General features: G+C 43.8%; 1 protein-coding gene across 4 annotated transcripts in view; it reads left to right on the top strand.

Moving 5' to 3' along the window:
- Nucleotides 1-15,227, top strand: part of rnf4 (ring finger protein 4) — a 57,509-nt gene that overhangs the window by 37,212 nt on the left and 5,070 nt on the right. For all 4 annotated transcript variants that reach the window (XM_063049565.1, XM_063049564.1, XM_063049563.1 and 1 more), the window contains exons 5-7: nucleotides 3,309-3,321; nucleotides 5,174-5,351; nucleotides 13,324-13,399. In XM_063049565.1, coding sequence (XP_062905635.1) covers nucleotides 3,309-3,321; nucleotides 5,174-5,351; nucleotides 13,324-13,399 — 267 coding nt within the window. The remainder of the gene's footprint in view (nucleotides 1-3,308; nucleotides 3,322-5,173; nucleotides 5,352-13,323; nucleotides 13,400-15,227) is intronic.

The following is a 15,227-nucleotide window of genomic DNA, read 5'->3' as shown; positions in this document are numbered from 1 at the left end:
GGAGATCCAACACTGCCCCTTCTCTAGTTGGTACCTCTATGTATTGCTGCAAAAAACTATCCTGCGCACATTTTACAAACTCCAAACCATCCAACCCTTTTACAGTATGGGCTTTCCAGTCTATGTGTGAAAAATTAAAATCTCCCACAATCACAACCTTGTGCTTACTACAAATATCTGCTATCTCCTTACAAGTTTGCTCCTTCAATTCTTGCTCCCCATTTGGTGGTCTATAATATACCCCTATAAGTGTTACTACACCTTTCCCATTCCTCAATTCCACCCAAATAGCCTCCCTAGACGAGCCCTCTAATCTATCCTGCCAGAGTACCGCTATAATATTTTCTCTGACAAGCAGTACAACACCTCCCCCTCTTGTCCCTCCGATTCTATCACACCTGAAGCAATGAAATCCAGGAATATTTAGTTGCCAATCACACCCCTCCTGCAACCATGTTTCACTAATAGCTACAACATCATACTTCCAGGTATCAATCCATGCTCTAAGCTCATCCACCTTTCTTACAATGCTCCTAGCATTAAAATAAATGCATTTAAGAGATTTTCCACCTCATTACTCTCTTTTTATCACTAACGGTGCAAACAACTTTACTATCTCCTTTTTCTTCCTTCTCCCCTACATCTGTTCCTACACTCTGGTTGCCCTCCCCCCCCCATCTAGTTCAAATCCACTGGACCCTCTGTAGCAAACCTACCTGCAAGAATATTTGTCCCCCTCCAGTTCAGATGTAAATCGTCCTGCCAGAACAGGTCCCACCTTCCCTGGAAAACTGCCCAATTATCTATAAATCTGAAGCCCTCCCTCCTGCACCATGTCTTCAGCCATGCGTTGATCTGCGCTATCTTACTATTTCTAAACCCGCCTACACGTGGCACTGGTAGCAATCCTGTGATTGCTATCCTGGAGGTCCTGTCCTTTAACTTGGTGCCTAACTCCCTAAACTCACCTTTCAGGACTTCCTCACTCTTCCTACCCACGTCATTGGTCCCTACATGGACCACGACATCCAGCTGTTCACCCTCCCTCTTGAGAATACTGAGATATCGTGGACCTTGGCACCAGGGAGGCAACAGACCATCCGGGATTCTCGATCTCTTCCACAGAACCTCTTATCTGTCCCCCTAACTGTCGAATCCCCTATCACTACTGCTCTCCTCTTTTCCCTCCTTCCCTTCTGAGCTGAGGGTCCCGTCTCGGTGCCAGAGACACAACCACTGCAACTTGTCCCTGGTAGGTCATCCCCATCAACAGTATCCAAAATAATATACTTATTATTGATGGGAACGGCCACAGGGGTGCTCTGCTCATTCTGTCTATTCCCCTTCCCTCTCCTGACAGTCACCCAGCTACCTGTCTCCTGACTCTTAGGGGTGACTATCTCCCTGTAACTCCTGTTTATTTCTGCCCCTGCCTCCCGAATGATCCGAAGTTCATCCAGCTCCAGCTCCAGTTCACTAACTCGGTTTGTCAGGAGCTGCAGCTGGATGCACCTATCACAGGTGTAGTCATCAGGGACGATTGTGCTCGCCCTGACTTCCCACATCCTGCATACAGAGCACTCGACTGCCCTAAGTGCTGCCTCCGTTACCTACTCTTAAGGTAAGTAAATTAATTTTAGGATCTTACCCAGCCTTACCTCACTTGGAGTGAAGCTGGTCCTCAGACTCTGCTCGCCGAAGCCTCTCAAGCTAAAGCCTTCCTACTCTGTCTCCCGCTACTCCGTCGCCCACTCTGTTAATCTTCTCGCTTTTAAACACTCCCGCTGCCTCATGGTCCGACTTACACGCGCTTGCACAGTCATGCCCCATTCAACTGCCAAAGAAATCCGAAGATTGTAATATTAGTGTACAAATAACACACTACAATAACTTAGACATATTATTTAATTGATATAAATGTAATAATTTATATTATATACTGTAAGAATATATTGTAATACAAAATAATACAATGTAGGTAGTATATTTCTAAAATAAATATATTACTGCAAATATAAACAACAATTTATAGTAATTCTATTTACTATGAAAATAAAAAAAGACTATAAATTACAATATTATTTTGTCATTTACAGTAATTATTTATTTACCATATCCAGCCAGCTGGCTCCCCTGCACGCTTTCCATCTGAGCTGGGTTACGAGCTGGTGATCTCTTTGGAAACTCACCCAGCAGAAGGCCGTGGCAAACCACTGATGTAATTTGCCTCGTACGTGATTCCCCAATACGTCAAAGAGGCGTGGAGGGAAATCGTCTGCTCACCGGAGAAACTCCGGATGCGACGTACCTTTCCTATTACAGTGAACAAAATTGCTATATATTTCAGAAATAGTGTAAAAACAGGAACAGCAAAGTTCAGAAATCTGATCGTGGGCAGGGAGAAAGCTGTTTCTGAATCATTGGGTTGGGATGGGGGGGGGTGTTCTTAATAGGCATGCAAATTCAAATCCAACAGGCAGGATGCTAACGTGCTCACGACACAAGGCTGATATGTAAGGCTTGCAGAACTCTGACCCGTTGTGCAACCAGATCCCACTGCTATTTTATTTTGTTTTGAGCTCAAAGTTAGAGTTTCAGAAAAGCTGGTATTCAGTGAATGTGACCCATAAAGGTTGATCAGATGTAATTAGTGTATGTACAATTCTTTAAAAGGGTTGGAAATTTGCCGCCGGTTCCAGCCTTTGTATTGCAGTTCGCGCTAAATTCTTTGATGCACTAGGTAGCAGATGGGGAATAAACACTGACCTTTCAATTGACGTGCTGGGCTCAGATGTAACCCTCCAAGCGCCAGGGCCATCTCCTCCTATTTGAATAAGGGAGTCAATCTAGCACTTAATTGAAGTTACAAAGCGTCATATCTTGATTGTTTTAATGTTTTAATTATTGATCATCCATGGGTGAAGAGCCACAAAATGAACTGTCTGTTTCCTCATGTTGTCAGATCACCACTGCTGTTTGATTGTCAAAATTGAGTTTGTTTCATGAATTCCAGTGAAGTAAAGTTGTTCTTCTGATTCACAAATTCAAAGGAGGTTTGGAGAATAAGTGACATGTATGTTGTATTGTTCCGAAATGTATAGGGATGTTTTACTACACAGAGGAAATCTGAAAATGATTTGCCCAATTGTTTCTCGTTTCTGATGCTCAGCAGCACTGAATAGGTAGAGAAGTGCAAGGAGTAGTTTGTGGAACAAAGCTACCAGCACTGTGATAATATGTACATTTGCTGTACCTTGTCTCGTCTAACCTACTTCTCTTTTGTTTTACATGAAATGTGCACTCTCCAGATTGTAGATGAAGGTGAGTTTAAAAACTTGAATGTCTTTTTATGATTTATTGTCAATGCAAAAAGCAAAAAAAAAGTTTGAAGAAATCATGTTACCCGGCAATTTCTTAATTCTAATGGCATCACATTTAAAGCTCATTTTATAATTTCATACTTTCTGCCAGCAAAGAAGGTAGTTAATCACATTAAATGCCTTGAAATGTTTTTGAAATGTTCAACACACCGAAATACAAGTGACCACATGCCTTTGAAATTGCTCTGTATAGTGTGTTGAAATGGTGCTTGAGTCTGTATTAGCTAAATAACCTATCATCTTCAATAAACAACAGAGGTGTCATTTGGGACAGACATTAACAACTGGTTTTTTTACATAAACGTTACTTTGAGACTAATACTGTACTGTCTGTGGCTGCCTCTGACTCCGTTCTCTCATGATGAAAATTGATTCTTTTCTGTAGGTACTCAGTGCATTGATTCCCCCGTTCCCTTCGTCTCCCACGAGTGTTCTGTATATTCTGTGACATCAATGAATAAATTGGATTTGGGTGTTCTTTTGTTCGTTTATGTTTTGAATTTTTTTGCACTATGTTATGAGCTGCCATGTCCCACAGACATTGTGGTGAAAAGCTCTCTCTGCTGCACAATCCTGGTGTTATAAGATGTTAACTTCTTACCACAAACTCTTGAGATTGCAAGTATAGGGTAGGTAGTAGAGAGTGAATTTGTCATTACAAACTGAGTTTCATATTAAAACATAGAACACTGCAGCACAGTACAGGTTCTTTGGCCCACAATGTTGTGCTGACCTTTTAACCTCCTCTAAGATCATTTTAACCCTTTCCTCTTACATAACCCTTCATTTTTCTATCATCCATGTAGAGTCCATCTAAGAGTCTCATAAATGCTCTGAATGTATCTCCCTCTAACATCACCCTTGGCAACTTGTTCCACGCACCCACTACTCAATGTTAGAAAAAATCTTGCCTCTTATCTCACAAAATGCTGGAGGAACTCAGCAGGCCAGGCAGCATGTATGGAAAAGGATAAACAGTTAACATCTCAGGCCAAGACTGTTTATTCTTTTCCACAGATGCAGTCTGGCCTGCTGAGTTCCTCCAGCATTTTGTGTGTGTTGCTTGGATTTTTAGCATCTGCATATTTTCTCTTGTTTACCTCCTATCTCTATAATTTCCTGGGAATTCCTATTTTTCTTCTTGACAACATTGACTTCTCTCCAGTCAACATCTCTTGCTGCCCCAGCGAAGCAGCCGGCATCGTCTAAGGTCCCACCCACCCCTCCCCCCCCATCCCCTCCACCATTGTGTAAAAGATATAGAAGCCTGAAAACCTGGCTCAAGGACAGCTCCTGCCCTGCTCTTGCCTCCTTGCCTGTTGCTGGTGTGGACAGCAGTCTCTCTCTTGCCTCTTTTGATTAGTTTGGGTATCATGGACCAGTTGGCCAAAGGGCTTGTACTATGCTGGACTGTTCTACGTATAGATAGTAGCTTGGTCAGCATGGACCAAATGGGTCGAAGGGCCTTTTCCCATGCTATGTGACTCTAAACCTGGCTAAACAAATACTTGGTTCTCTTTTACACTTGTGTACTGGAAATGACATTAAGCAATCTTGAATCTTGAACTCATTTCCAATGAAGTAACTATCAGTGTGCATGCTTGTAGTATTTTACAATAATCTCTCTTCCTTGCTTCCTTCCTAGCCCTGTCCTCCCTCTTGTCTTACTCCCCTTGCTTGGTACGTTCTCCTTGCTCTCCTTTCCCAGCCCCCTGCCTCAGCCCTGAATCGTCAAACAGGAAGTGGCTGGATATGAGTAATTATGGAGCACTCTACCCGTTTCTCTTTGGCAGATCTGTCTTCTCCAGTCAATCAGCCAAGCTCAGCTGAAGAGCAGGCAGACAGGATGCAGTCAGACAGTTGTATTCTCTGCAGTGATGAGGAAGATGGCAGGCCAGATGGGAGCAGCAGCCTCTCGATAACAAGTGCAGCCAGTGTAACTCAGGGAACTTCTCTTCATCCTGCCTTGAGGTAAGAGGGAGAAAGAAAATCTGATTCTCTTGCAACTTCAGAGTATCTCTGTGTAGGCCGCGAGCAATGCACAGTGGCATAGTGGTTAGCATAATGCTATTCAGCAGGCTGTCAAATCAGAGTTCAATTCCTGCGTTGTCTGTAGGAGTCTGTACATTCTTCCTGTGACCGCATGGGTGTTTCCTGTAAGTACTCCATTTCTTTCTGCATTCCAAAAACGTATGGGTTAGGTGTTAGTAAACTGTGGCCATGTTATGTTGGTGTTGGTGTCAGAAACATGGCAACACCTGCAGGATGCCCCCAGCACACCCTCAACACAAAGTACCCATTTCTCTCTGTTTCAAGGTACACGTGACAAATAAAGTTAAATCTCATCTTTCGATCTTTAAAATACTTCCAACTATACCCGGTTTGCAAATCTGGGCATTTGATGGCCAATTTGTTCATAAGATATCTCAGCAGCAGTATGATCAGATCCTGTTTTTTTTTGTAGCATTTGTGAAAGAAATGTCCCTGCACAGTCACTGCTTTTCCCAGCTACAGGAAGGATGACAATAAGCTGAGAAGGGTTCAGATACAATTCACAAGGAAGTTTCTGGGACTGGATTTCTTGTGTTGTGTGGAGAGGCTGGGGCTCTTTTTCCCTTGAGCAATGGAGGCCAAAAGGTGATAGCACAGAGGTATATAAAATCACGTGGGGTTTATATAAGGTTGGTGGTTGCAGTCTTTTCACAGGTGAGTCTAAAACTAGAAGGCATGTCAGTTTAAGATAAGAGGAAAAATTTAAAGGAATAAGAGGGCAAGGTTTTTCACAGGGTGCGATGAGTATGTGGAATGAGTTGCCAGAGGATGTGGTAGTGGTGGTATAATTATAGTGTTTAAAAGACATTTAGAGAGGTTCGTAGATTGGAAGTGTTTTGGTGGATATTGGCATCATGCAGGCAAATCATACTAGCTTGGATAGGTAAATTGGTTGGTATCAATAAGTTGGGCCAAAGGGCCTGTTCCCAGGCAGTTTTATTCTAAGTTGTTGGTCAATACACCACCAGTCTTTCACAGGTGTGTGTGTGTGTGTCTGTCTCTATTTTGCATCTTTTGCTATTTCCCAGTTGTAAGGAATAAAAGTACAGGAAATCTCCTCCCAGCTGACAGAAGAGGGAGCTCACATGCGGTAGTGTTCCCTCTTCCTGCCACTGGGTGGACTACTGAGTGTCGGCCGGTAGCCCACGTAGAAGGAATCTCAGCATGACATTCTTTGATGGCATCATGTGACAGCCTGCTGAACCTATCAGGACAGCACATTGCTATGATGTCATCCAAACATTGGATTAGAGCATTTGTTAACCTGCTGATTGTAGCTGGCTGAATAAGCTGAGCTTGGTCCTCAGTTGTATATTTTGAAGAAAATTTACAATTATGTATTTGCTGTAAAACCACACAAATTGCTTATTGAAGTAACTATCCACCTTAATCTCCTACACCTGCATTTAAATGCAGCCAACATGTCATGTTTCACAGTAGAACAGTACAAACTATTTAAAACCATGTTTAAAAAAAACCTTTGCTTCCAATTTTCCACAACTCTTTCTAACTGTCAAACAACAAGATGTACCTCCTCCGAATCAGAATTGGGTTTAATTTTTATTTATTAACTTATTTTAGAGATACAGCATGGAACAGGCCCTTGCAGTCCTTCCCAGCAACCCCCAATTTCACAGGACAATTTACGTCTTTGCACGATAGAATGAAACTGGAGCACCCGGAGGAAACCTGCACTATCACACGGAGAGCAAACAAACTCTTTATAGGTGGCATCGGAATTGACTGCTTGCTCTGACACTCCACACCCCAACTTATGATAGTTAACCACTACGCCACTGTATCGCTAACATGTCGTGAACTTTGTTGTTTTGCGGCAGCAGTGCCACGCAATACACAAAAAAAACTATGAATTACAGTAAGAAGTAAAGAAGTACTGTAGAAAGAGAGCAAAAGTAATGAGGTAGGGTCCATGGTGGGTGGAAAGACGTCTGTACCAAAGGAGGTGTAAGGTGCTCCTTCCATCTGTTTGCATGCAGGTCACCGTTGGGCAATGTTCAGCACATTCCCTCCCTCCCCCCCCCCCCCTGCAATATGGATCATGTAAAGCCATGGGAACAGCTGCTAGATGGTTACGTGAGCAGCTGGTGCATCTCACGAGTCCTGGTTATGTGAACAATGACGTCAGGCAGACGATCCCAGAAGCGTATTGATAATGGCTGAGGTCACCCGTCTTGTAAAGACACTGCTGAGAAGAAGACAATGGCAAACCACTTCTGTAGAAAAAATTGCCAAGTACAATCATGGTCATAGAGACCGTGATCCCCACATCATATGACACTGCACATAATTATTGTCCATTCAGAAATCTGTCTGTGTCTTCTGGCTCCTGTATCTTCTCTCTGTTGGTAGTAATGAGAAGAGAGCATGGCCTATACAATGGGGGTCCTTAATGATGGACGCTGTCTTTGACAAGATGCTTTTGACCCTATCACAAATCCCACTTTACATGCCCTCACACCAAATTTCTCCAAAATTTCTATCCCTTGGGTTCTGCACATCCCATGGTCAGTGCATAAACACTATAGGTTCTGCAGATGCTGGAAATCTTGATCAACACACACAAAATGCTGGAGGACCTCAGCAGGACAGTCAGCATCTGTGGAGGGAAATCTGCAGTCGATATTCCAGGCCAAGACCCTTCAGCAGGACTGGAAAAGAATGGGACATTCCTGGCTTCTGTCCCCTTCTTTTCCAGTCCTGATGAAGAGTCTTGGCCCCAAACAATGACTGTTTATTCTGTTACATAGATGCTGCCTGACTTGCTGAGTTTCTCTAGCATTTAGTGTGTGTTGCCCATAGTCAATGCAATTGGATTTCATGAATGGATATCCTTGATGCGTCTCAGAACACTTGAGGCCAAAGTCCTCAGGTTCCCAAGTAGTATAAGATCAGGTAAGTATAGTGCAAGTTAAGAAGCACTCTGATCCAGTCTTTGACCACTTCGTCGAGCACCTCCATTTCATCTGCCAAAAGCAGAAATTCCCAGTGGCCAAATATTTTAGTTTTGATTCCCATTCTGACATGTTGGTCCATGGCCACCTCTTGCGACACGATGAGGCCGCCCCAAGGGGCAAGAAGCAACACCTTATATTCCATCTGGGTTGCTTCCAACCTAATGGCATGAATATCGATTTCTACTTCTGGTTATTTTTTTAAAATTTCCCTCCCCCTCCCCTCTTCTATTCCCCATTATGGACTCCTACATCTTCTTGCCTGCCTATCACTACTCCCTGGGAACCCCTCCTCCTTCCCTTTCTCCTATAGTCCATTCTCCTTCCTATCAGATTCCTTCCTCTCCAAACAACCTTTACTGTTCCTACACCTCCCCCACCCCACCTTTCTATTCTGGATCTTCCCTCTTCCTTTCCAGTCCCACAGAAGGGTCTCGGTCCAAAACATCTTCTGTTTATTTAAGTCCATAGATGCTGCATGACCTGCTGAGTTCCTCCAGCATTTTGTGTGTGTTGCTCTGATCCAGTGTTTGGTTAATATCCAGGAGGTACAGAGGACACTCTACTCTCTTACCTGGCTTTAAAGCTCAAATACCACACAGTTGTCAGCACGATGCTCCCCCCACCAGGATTAAATAGATATAGGGGAAGAGGTCGGGTTTTGGACGGCAAAGTGGCATGGCGTGTGGAGCCGCTGCCCGCCAGCCCCTGAGACACGGGTTCAATCCCAGCCTCGCATCTTGTCTGTCTGAAGTTTGTGTGTTCTTCCTTTGACTATGTGGGATCTCTATATTGCAAAGACTCGTGGCTTTTTAGGATAACCGGCTGTTGGAAACTGCTCCTTAGAGTGAGAGAGTGTGTGTATGCGTGTGTGTGAGAGAGAGAGAGAGAGAGACTGGAAGCCACGGGGTTTGGAGAGGGTGGTGCTTGTTGATGCCAATGTTCAAAGTTCAAATAAATTTATTATGACATGTATGTCATAAGAAAACAGCCCTAAGAATTGTTTTCTTGCAAGCATACACGGTAAATCCAAGAAACACAACAGAATCAATGAAAGACTGCACCTATCAGAACGAAGGCTCCTGTACCACCTTCTTGATGACGGTAACGAGAAGAGAACATTACCTGGGGTAGGGGTCCCTGAAGATGGATGCTGCTTTCCTGCAACAGCGTTCTGTGTCAGTGTGCTCAGTGTTGAGGAGGGCTTTACCATGATGGTTTGGGTCGTATCCACTACTTTTTGTAGGATTTTCCATTCAAGGGCATTTTCCCTGTTAGGCTGTGAGTCAACCAGTCAATAAACTCTCCACCACAAAACTACAGAGAGTTATCAAAATTTTAGATGTCATGCTGAATCTTTGCAAACTTCTGAGGAAGGAGAGGTGCTGCCGTACTTTCTTCATAATTCCATATACTTGCTGGGCCCAGGACAGGTCCTCTAAAATGATAACACAGAGCAATTTAAAGTTGCTGACTCGGTTCACTTTTGATCTCCAAGAGGACTGGCTCATAGACGCAAACAACAGGAATTCTGCAGATGCTGGAAATTCAAGCAACATACATCAAAGTTGCTGGTGAACGCAGCAGGCCAAGCAGCATCTATAGGAAGAGGTGCAGTCGACGTTTCAGGCCGAGACCCTTCGTCAGGACTAACTGAAGGAAGAGTGAGTAAGGGATTTGAAAGCTGGAGGGGGAGGGGGAGATGCAAAATGATAGGAGAAGACAGGAGGGGGAGGGATAGAGCCGAGAGCTGGACAGGTGATAGGCAAAAGGGGATACGAGAGGATCATGGGACAGGAGGTCCGGGAAGAAAGACGGGGGGGGGGGTGACCCAGAGGATGGGCAAGAGGTATATTCAGAGGGACAGAGGGAGAAAAAGGAGAGTGAGAGAAAGAATGTGTGCATAAAAATGAGTAACAGCTGGGGTACGAGGGGGAGGTGGGGCCTAGCGGAAGTTAGAGAAGTCAATGTTCATGCCATCAGGTTGGAGGCTACCCAGACGGAATATAAGGTGTTGTTCCTCCAACCTGAGTGTGGCTTCATCTTTACAGTAGAGGAGGCCGTGGATAGACATGTCAGAATGGGAATGGGATGTGGAATTAAAATGTGTGGCCACTGGGAGATCCTGCTTTCTCTGGCAGACAGAGCGTAGATGTTCAGCAAAGCGGTCTCCCAGTCTGCGTCGGGTCTCACCAATATATAAAAGGCCACATCGGGAGCACCGGACGCAGTATATCACCCCAGTCGACTCACAGGTGAAGTGATGCCTCACCTGGAAGGACTGTTTGGGGCCCTGAATGGTGGTAAGGGAGGAAGTGTAAGGGCATGTGTAGCACTTGTTCCGCTTACACGGATAAGTGCCAGGAGGGAGATCAGTGGGGAGGGATGGGGGGGACGAATGGACAAGGGAGTTGTGTAGGGAGCGATCCCTGCGGAATGCAGAGAGAGGTGGGGAGGGAAAGATGTGCTTAGTGGTGGGATCCCGTTGGAGGTGGCGGAAGTTACGGAGAATAATATGTTGGACCCGGAGGCTGGTGGGGTGGTAGGTGAGGACCAGGGGAACCCTATTCCTAGTGGGGTGGTGGGAGGATGGAGTGAGAGCAGATGTACGTGAAATGGAGGAGATGCGTTTAAGAGTAGAGTTGATAGTGGAGGAAGGGAAGCCCCTTTCTTTAAAAAATGAAGACATCTCATAGACCTCTGGTTTCCTCCTCCTGAACTCAATAATTGTCTTGGTCTTGCTGATATTGAGTGAGAGATTGTTGTTTTGGCACCACACTGAGCCAGATTCTTATTCTTACTCTGATATGCTGACTCATCACCACCTTTGATTTAGCCAACAACAGTGGTGTCAGCAAACTTGAATATGGCATTGGAGCCTCACAGTCATAAGTGTAAAGTGAGTAGAGAAGGCAGGGCTAAGCACATACCTTTGTGGCGCACCTGTGCTGATGGAGATTATGGAGGAGATGGATATCTGAACAGCAAAGATGCATCAGGATGCTCTTTATCAACTGCATCTCAGCATTCAACATTATAGTTAGCTCAAAACTAATCAATCAGCTTCCAGACCTTGGCCTCCAGGGTTGAGTGAAGAGCCAATGAAAAGGTATCTGTTATGGACCGGTAGTGCCGGTAGGCAAATTGGAGTGGATCCGAGTCACTTCTCAGGGAGGAGTTAATAATGTTTCATCACCAACCTCTCAAAACCCTTCATCACAGTGGATGTAAGTGCTAGTGCTACTGGATGATGGTCATTGAGGCAGTTACTATACTCTTCTTAGCCTGCTAGAAGCAGGTGGGAACCTCAGACTGCCAAAGCGAGAGAGTAAAGATCTCAGTGAACACTCCAGCCAGTTGATTAGCACAAGTCTTTAATATGTGGCCGGGTACCCCGTCTGGCCTTTCCGTGGGTTCACCCTCTTGATGGATTCTTGAACGTCAGCCTCGGAGGCTGAAATCACAGGGCCACTGGGGAGAATAAAATGGAATTAGTTTAGTAACAGTGTAAGTGTGTCTTTGATGGTCATCACAGACTCAGTAACTAGTTATTAGTATGCTGTCAACAAAAGGAGGCCCTTTGGCCCATCAGGTTCATGCCATTCATTGTATCTACACTAATTCCATTTGCTTGCATTAGTCCATTGCTGAAAGAAATGTCCAAAAGGATAAGGTGGCATCCATAATTAAGGGCCCTGATCATTCAGAACATGCCTTCTTCTCATTACTACCAATGGGGAGGAGGGTCAGGATCCTGAAGACACACACTTCTCTATCTTCCACCAGATTTCTGATGGACAATCAGCGCATGTACACTACCTCACTATTTTTTCTTTTTTTTTTGCTCTCTTTTTGCTATATATATATGTGTAGTTTTTTGTTCTGTATTACGATATACTGCTGTCACAAAACAAATTCACGACATGTGCCAGTGATAGTAAACCTGGTTCTGATTCTGATTGCCTTTTCTGTCTTGTCTATTCTGCTGCTTATTTGAATGCTGTTGAAATGTTGCAGAGTCTCTGCCTCCACTTTTTTCAGGTTCCAGAAACCATCTGTATGGAAAAAAATGCCCCCACATATTGTCTCTAAACCAACTGCCTCTGGGGTTTTACTGTTGTTGCTCTGCTAGGTTGGCACCAGAATGTGTGATGACACTTACAGACAGCCCAAAGCATATCCTTTGCTTGTGTGATAAATGAAACAAATCTAACTCTGCCCTCTCGTCTAACCTGTCCATGCTCCTCATAATTTCATATATCCTTCTTCAATCACCCCTGAGCCACATTTGCACAAAGAACACAAACCCAGCCCGTCCTGTCTCTGCTTAAAACTGTAACGCTCCAGTCCAGGAACCATTCTGGTGAATCTCTTCTAACCTCTGTTTCCTCTGTGTGTTACTGATCCATTGCCTTCCCATTCTATTCATCATTTAACAGTATTTTGTCTAAACGTATATTTTATGATTGGGGTCAGATTTGTTTGTTTATAACGTGTGCATCGAAACATAGAGTGAAATGCATTATTTGTGTTAACATCCAATAACCTAAGGATGTGCAAGTGCCACCACATAGTCTGGTAGCAATGTAGCAATTCCATCATGTTCAGCAGAACAACACAGAATGCAACAAGCACCAAAACAAGCCCCTTTCCTCCTTCCCACCCACACAAATGGACAGTCCTCTATCTTCAGAACAGGCTTCCAGGCTTTGGAATTCCATTATGTTAGGTACTGTATGTCTAAGTCAGTCAATTTGTGCCTTGACCCAGCTGAGAGCCTCTGCATGCATCTGCATTGTTTCTGATTTTGGTTTGTTTTGGAAAGGAAGCCTAGTGTGAATGTTGATGCCAGATTGGGGTGAAAGTGTTTGCTTCTAGGTGTAACTGGATTTAACATTTTCTATATTTATTTTTGGCAGATCTGATAGGTTCGTTCACCGCAGGTCTTCCTCAGGGACTATTAGCTGTCCCATTTGTATGGACGGTTACAAAGAGGTAAGCCTACATCTCCAGAGAAATCTATTTATTTATTTATTTATTTAGTGATACCGTGTGGAACAGGTCCTTCTACTCCAATAAGTTGGAAGGTAACAGTCCTTTCCCCAGGTTAGGGGGGGAGCAAAATTAGGGAGCATGGTTTTAGGGTGACAGCAGAGGCATTTTAGAGGAACCTGAGGTGCAATTTTTTTTTACATTGTCAGTGTAAGAATATTGAGTACAGGAGTTGGGTTATTTGGTTGAAGTTGTTTAAGATGTTGACGAGGCCTAATTTGGAGTGTTGTGTGCGGGAAAGATGTCAACAAGATTGAAGGAGTACAGACAAAATTTACAAGGATGTTGCCAGGACTAGAGTACCTAAGTTATAAGGGAAGATTGAATAGTTTAGGAATTTATACCTTGGAACGTAGCAGACTGAGAAGAGATTTGATCGAGGTATGCAAAATTTTGAGGTATAAATTGGGTAGGTGCGAGCAGGCTTTTTCCACTGAGGTTGGGTGGGACTACAACCAGAGGTCATGGGTTAAGGGTGAAAGGTGAAAAGTTTAAGGGGAACATGAGGGAAACTCATCACTCAGAGGGTTGTGAGGGTGGGGAGTGCGTTGTCAGCCTGGTGGTGCATGCAAGCTCAATTTCGGTGTTTAAGAGAAGTTTAGATAAGTACATGGCTGGTAGGGGTATGCCAGGCTATGATCCAGGTACAGGTCGGGAGGACTAGGTAACTTAAATGGTTTGGCATGGACTAGATGGGCTGAAAGGCCTGTTTCTGTGCTATACTTCTCTATGACTATGGTGGTAGTGAAAGCAGATATCAGAGTGGCGTTCAGTTAGCTTTTAGATAGACAGATCAATTTGCAGGAATAGGGGGATGTGGATGGAAGATGCTTATTGAACAGCCTGTCATGTCTCTGCTGATTCTCGATCCCTTTAACCCGCTCATTTCCCAGAAAGCTGTGGATATTGTTTCCTTAACATTTCTCCACTTCTCCTTTCTATGTCCCTGTTCACCATTTTTCATTGCCCTTATAGGCAGTTTATTCCAGATAATGAATGGATTCTTCTTAAATCTCGACATTGAGCGAAATTAGGCCATTCGACCCATCAATTCTGCTCCACATTCCATCATGTTGGATTTATTATCCCTCATCCTCTGGCAAAAGAAACTCCTCATCTTGGTTCTAAAGGATGTCCTTGTATTCTGAGTTCTAGGCTCCTCCACTATGGGAAAAACCTCTCCACTGCCACTCTATCTCAGCCTTTTATCGCCTTCAGTTGAACCCTCACTCTTTTACTTGCCTGACTTGGAAATAGGTTGCTTCATAATCCAGAATGTATGTAAACCTAGGTCTCAACTGAGTGCAGTCTTCAAGAGTCTGAGCTACTGCTTTCAAACCTGTCTGTAAATGATTCACAACATAAGGAAGAAGAGTTTTATCGGACGTAGAGGGAGTGGGGCGGCTCCTCCCCTGTTCCTGCTACCATTTCCCTCGAATAACACCCAAAACTCATCATCACTACTTTCAATCCAAACTGCTTTATTGTATACAACCAACTAGTCACTGTATTTCAGAAGTAATATTGGTTTAAAAGCAAATACAACGTCAGGATTCAAGGTGCAAGATTGTTTAGTATCATTTTCTATACACAAGTGCAAAGGAAAACAAAATAATCATTTCTCTGGATCGGATGCAGCAGAAAAAAACACAATAAGATAAAGAACTCAATAAATATAAATACAGAAGGTAGCTTCAGAACATAGATTGATTGTATGTCCATAAAGTAACACTAGTCTCTACATAAGGTGACTAATGGGAAGTAATAAAGT

The sequence above is a fragment of the Mobula hypostoma genome, chromosome 5 (genome assembly GCF_963921235.1).
Source record: "Mobula hypostoma chromosome 5, sMobHyp1.1, whole genome shotgun sequence".
Taxonomy (NCBI): Eukaryota; Metazoa; Chordata; class Chondrichthyes; order Myliobatiformes; family Myliobatidae; genus Mobula; species Mobula hypostoma.
This window is presented reverse-complemented; position numbering and strand designations above follow the sequence as displayed.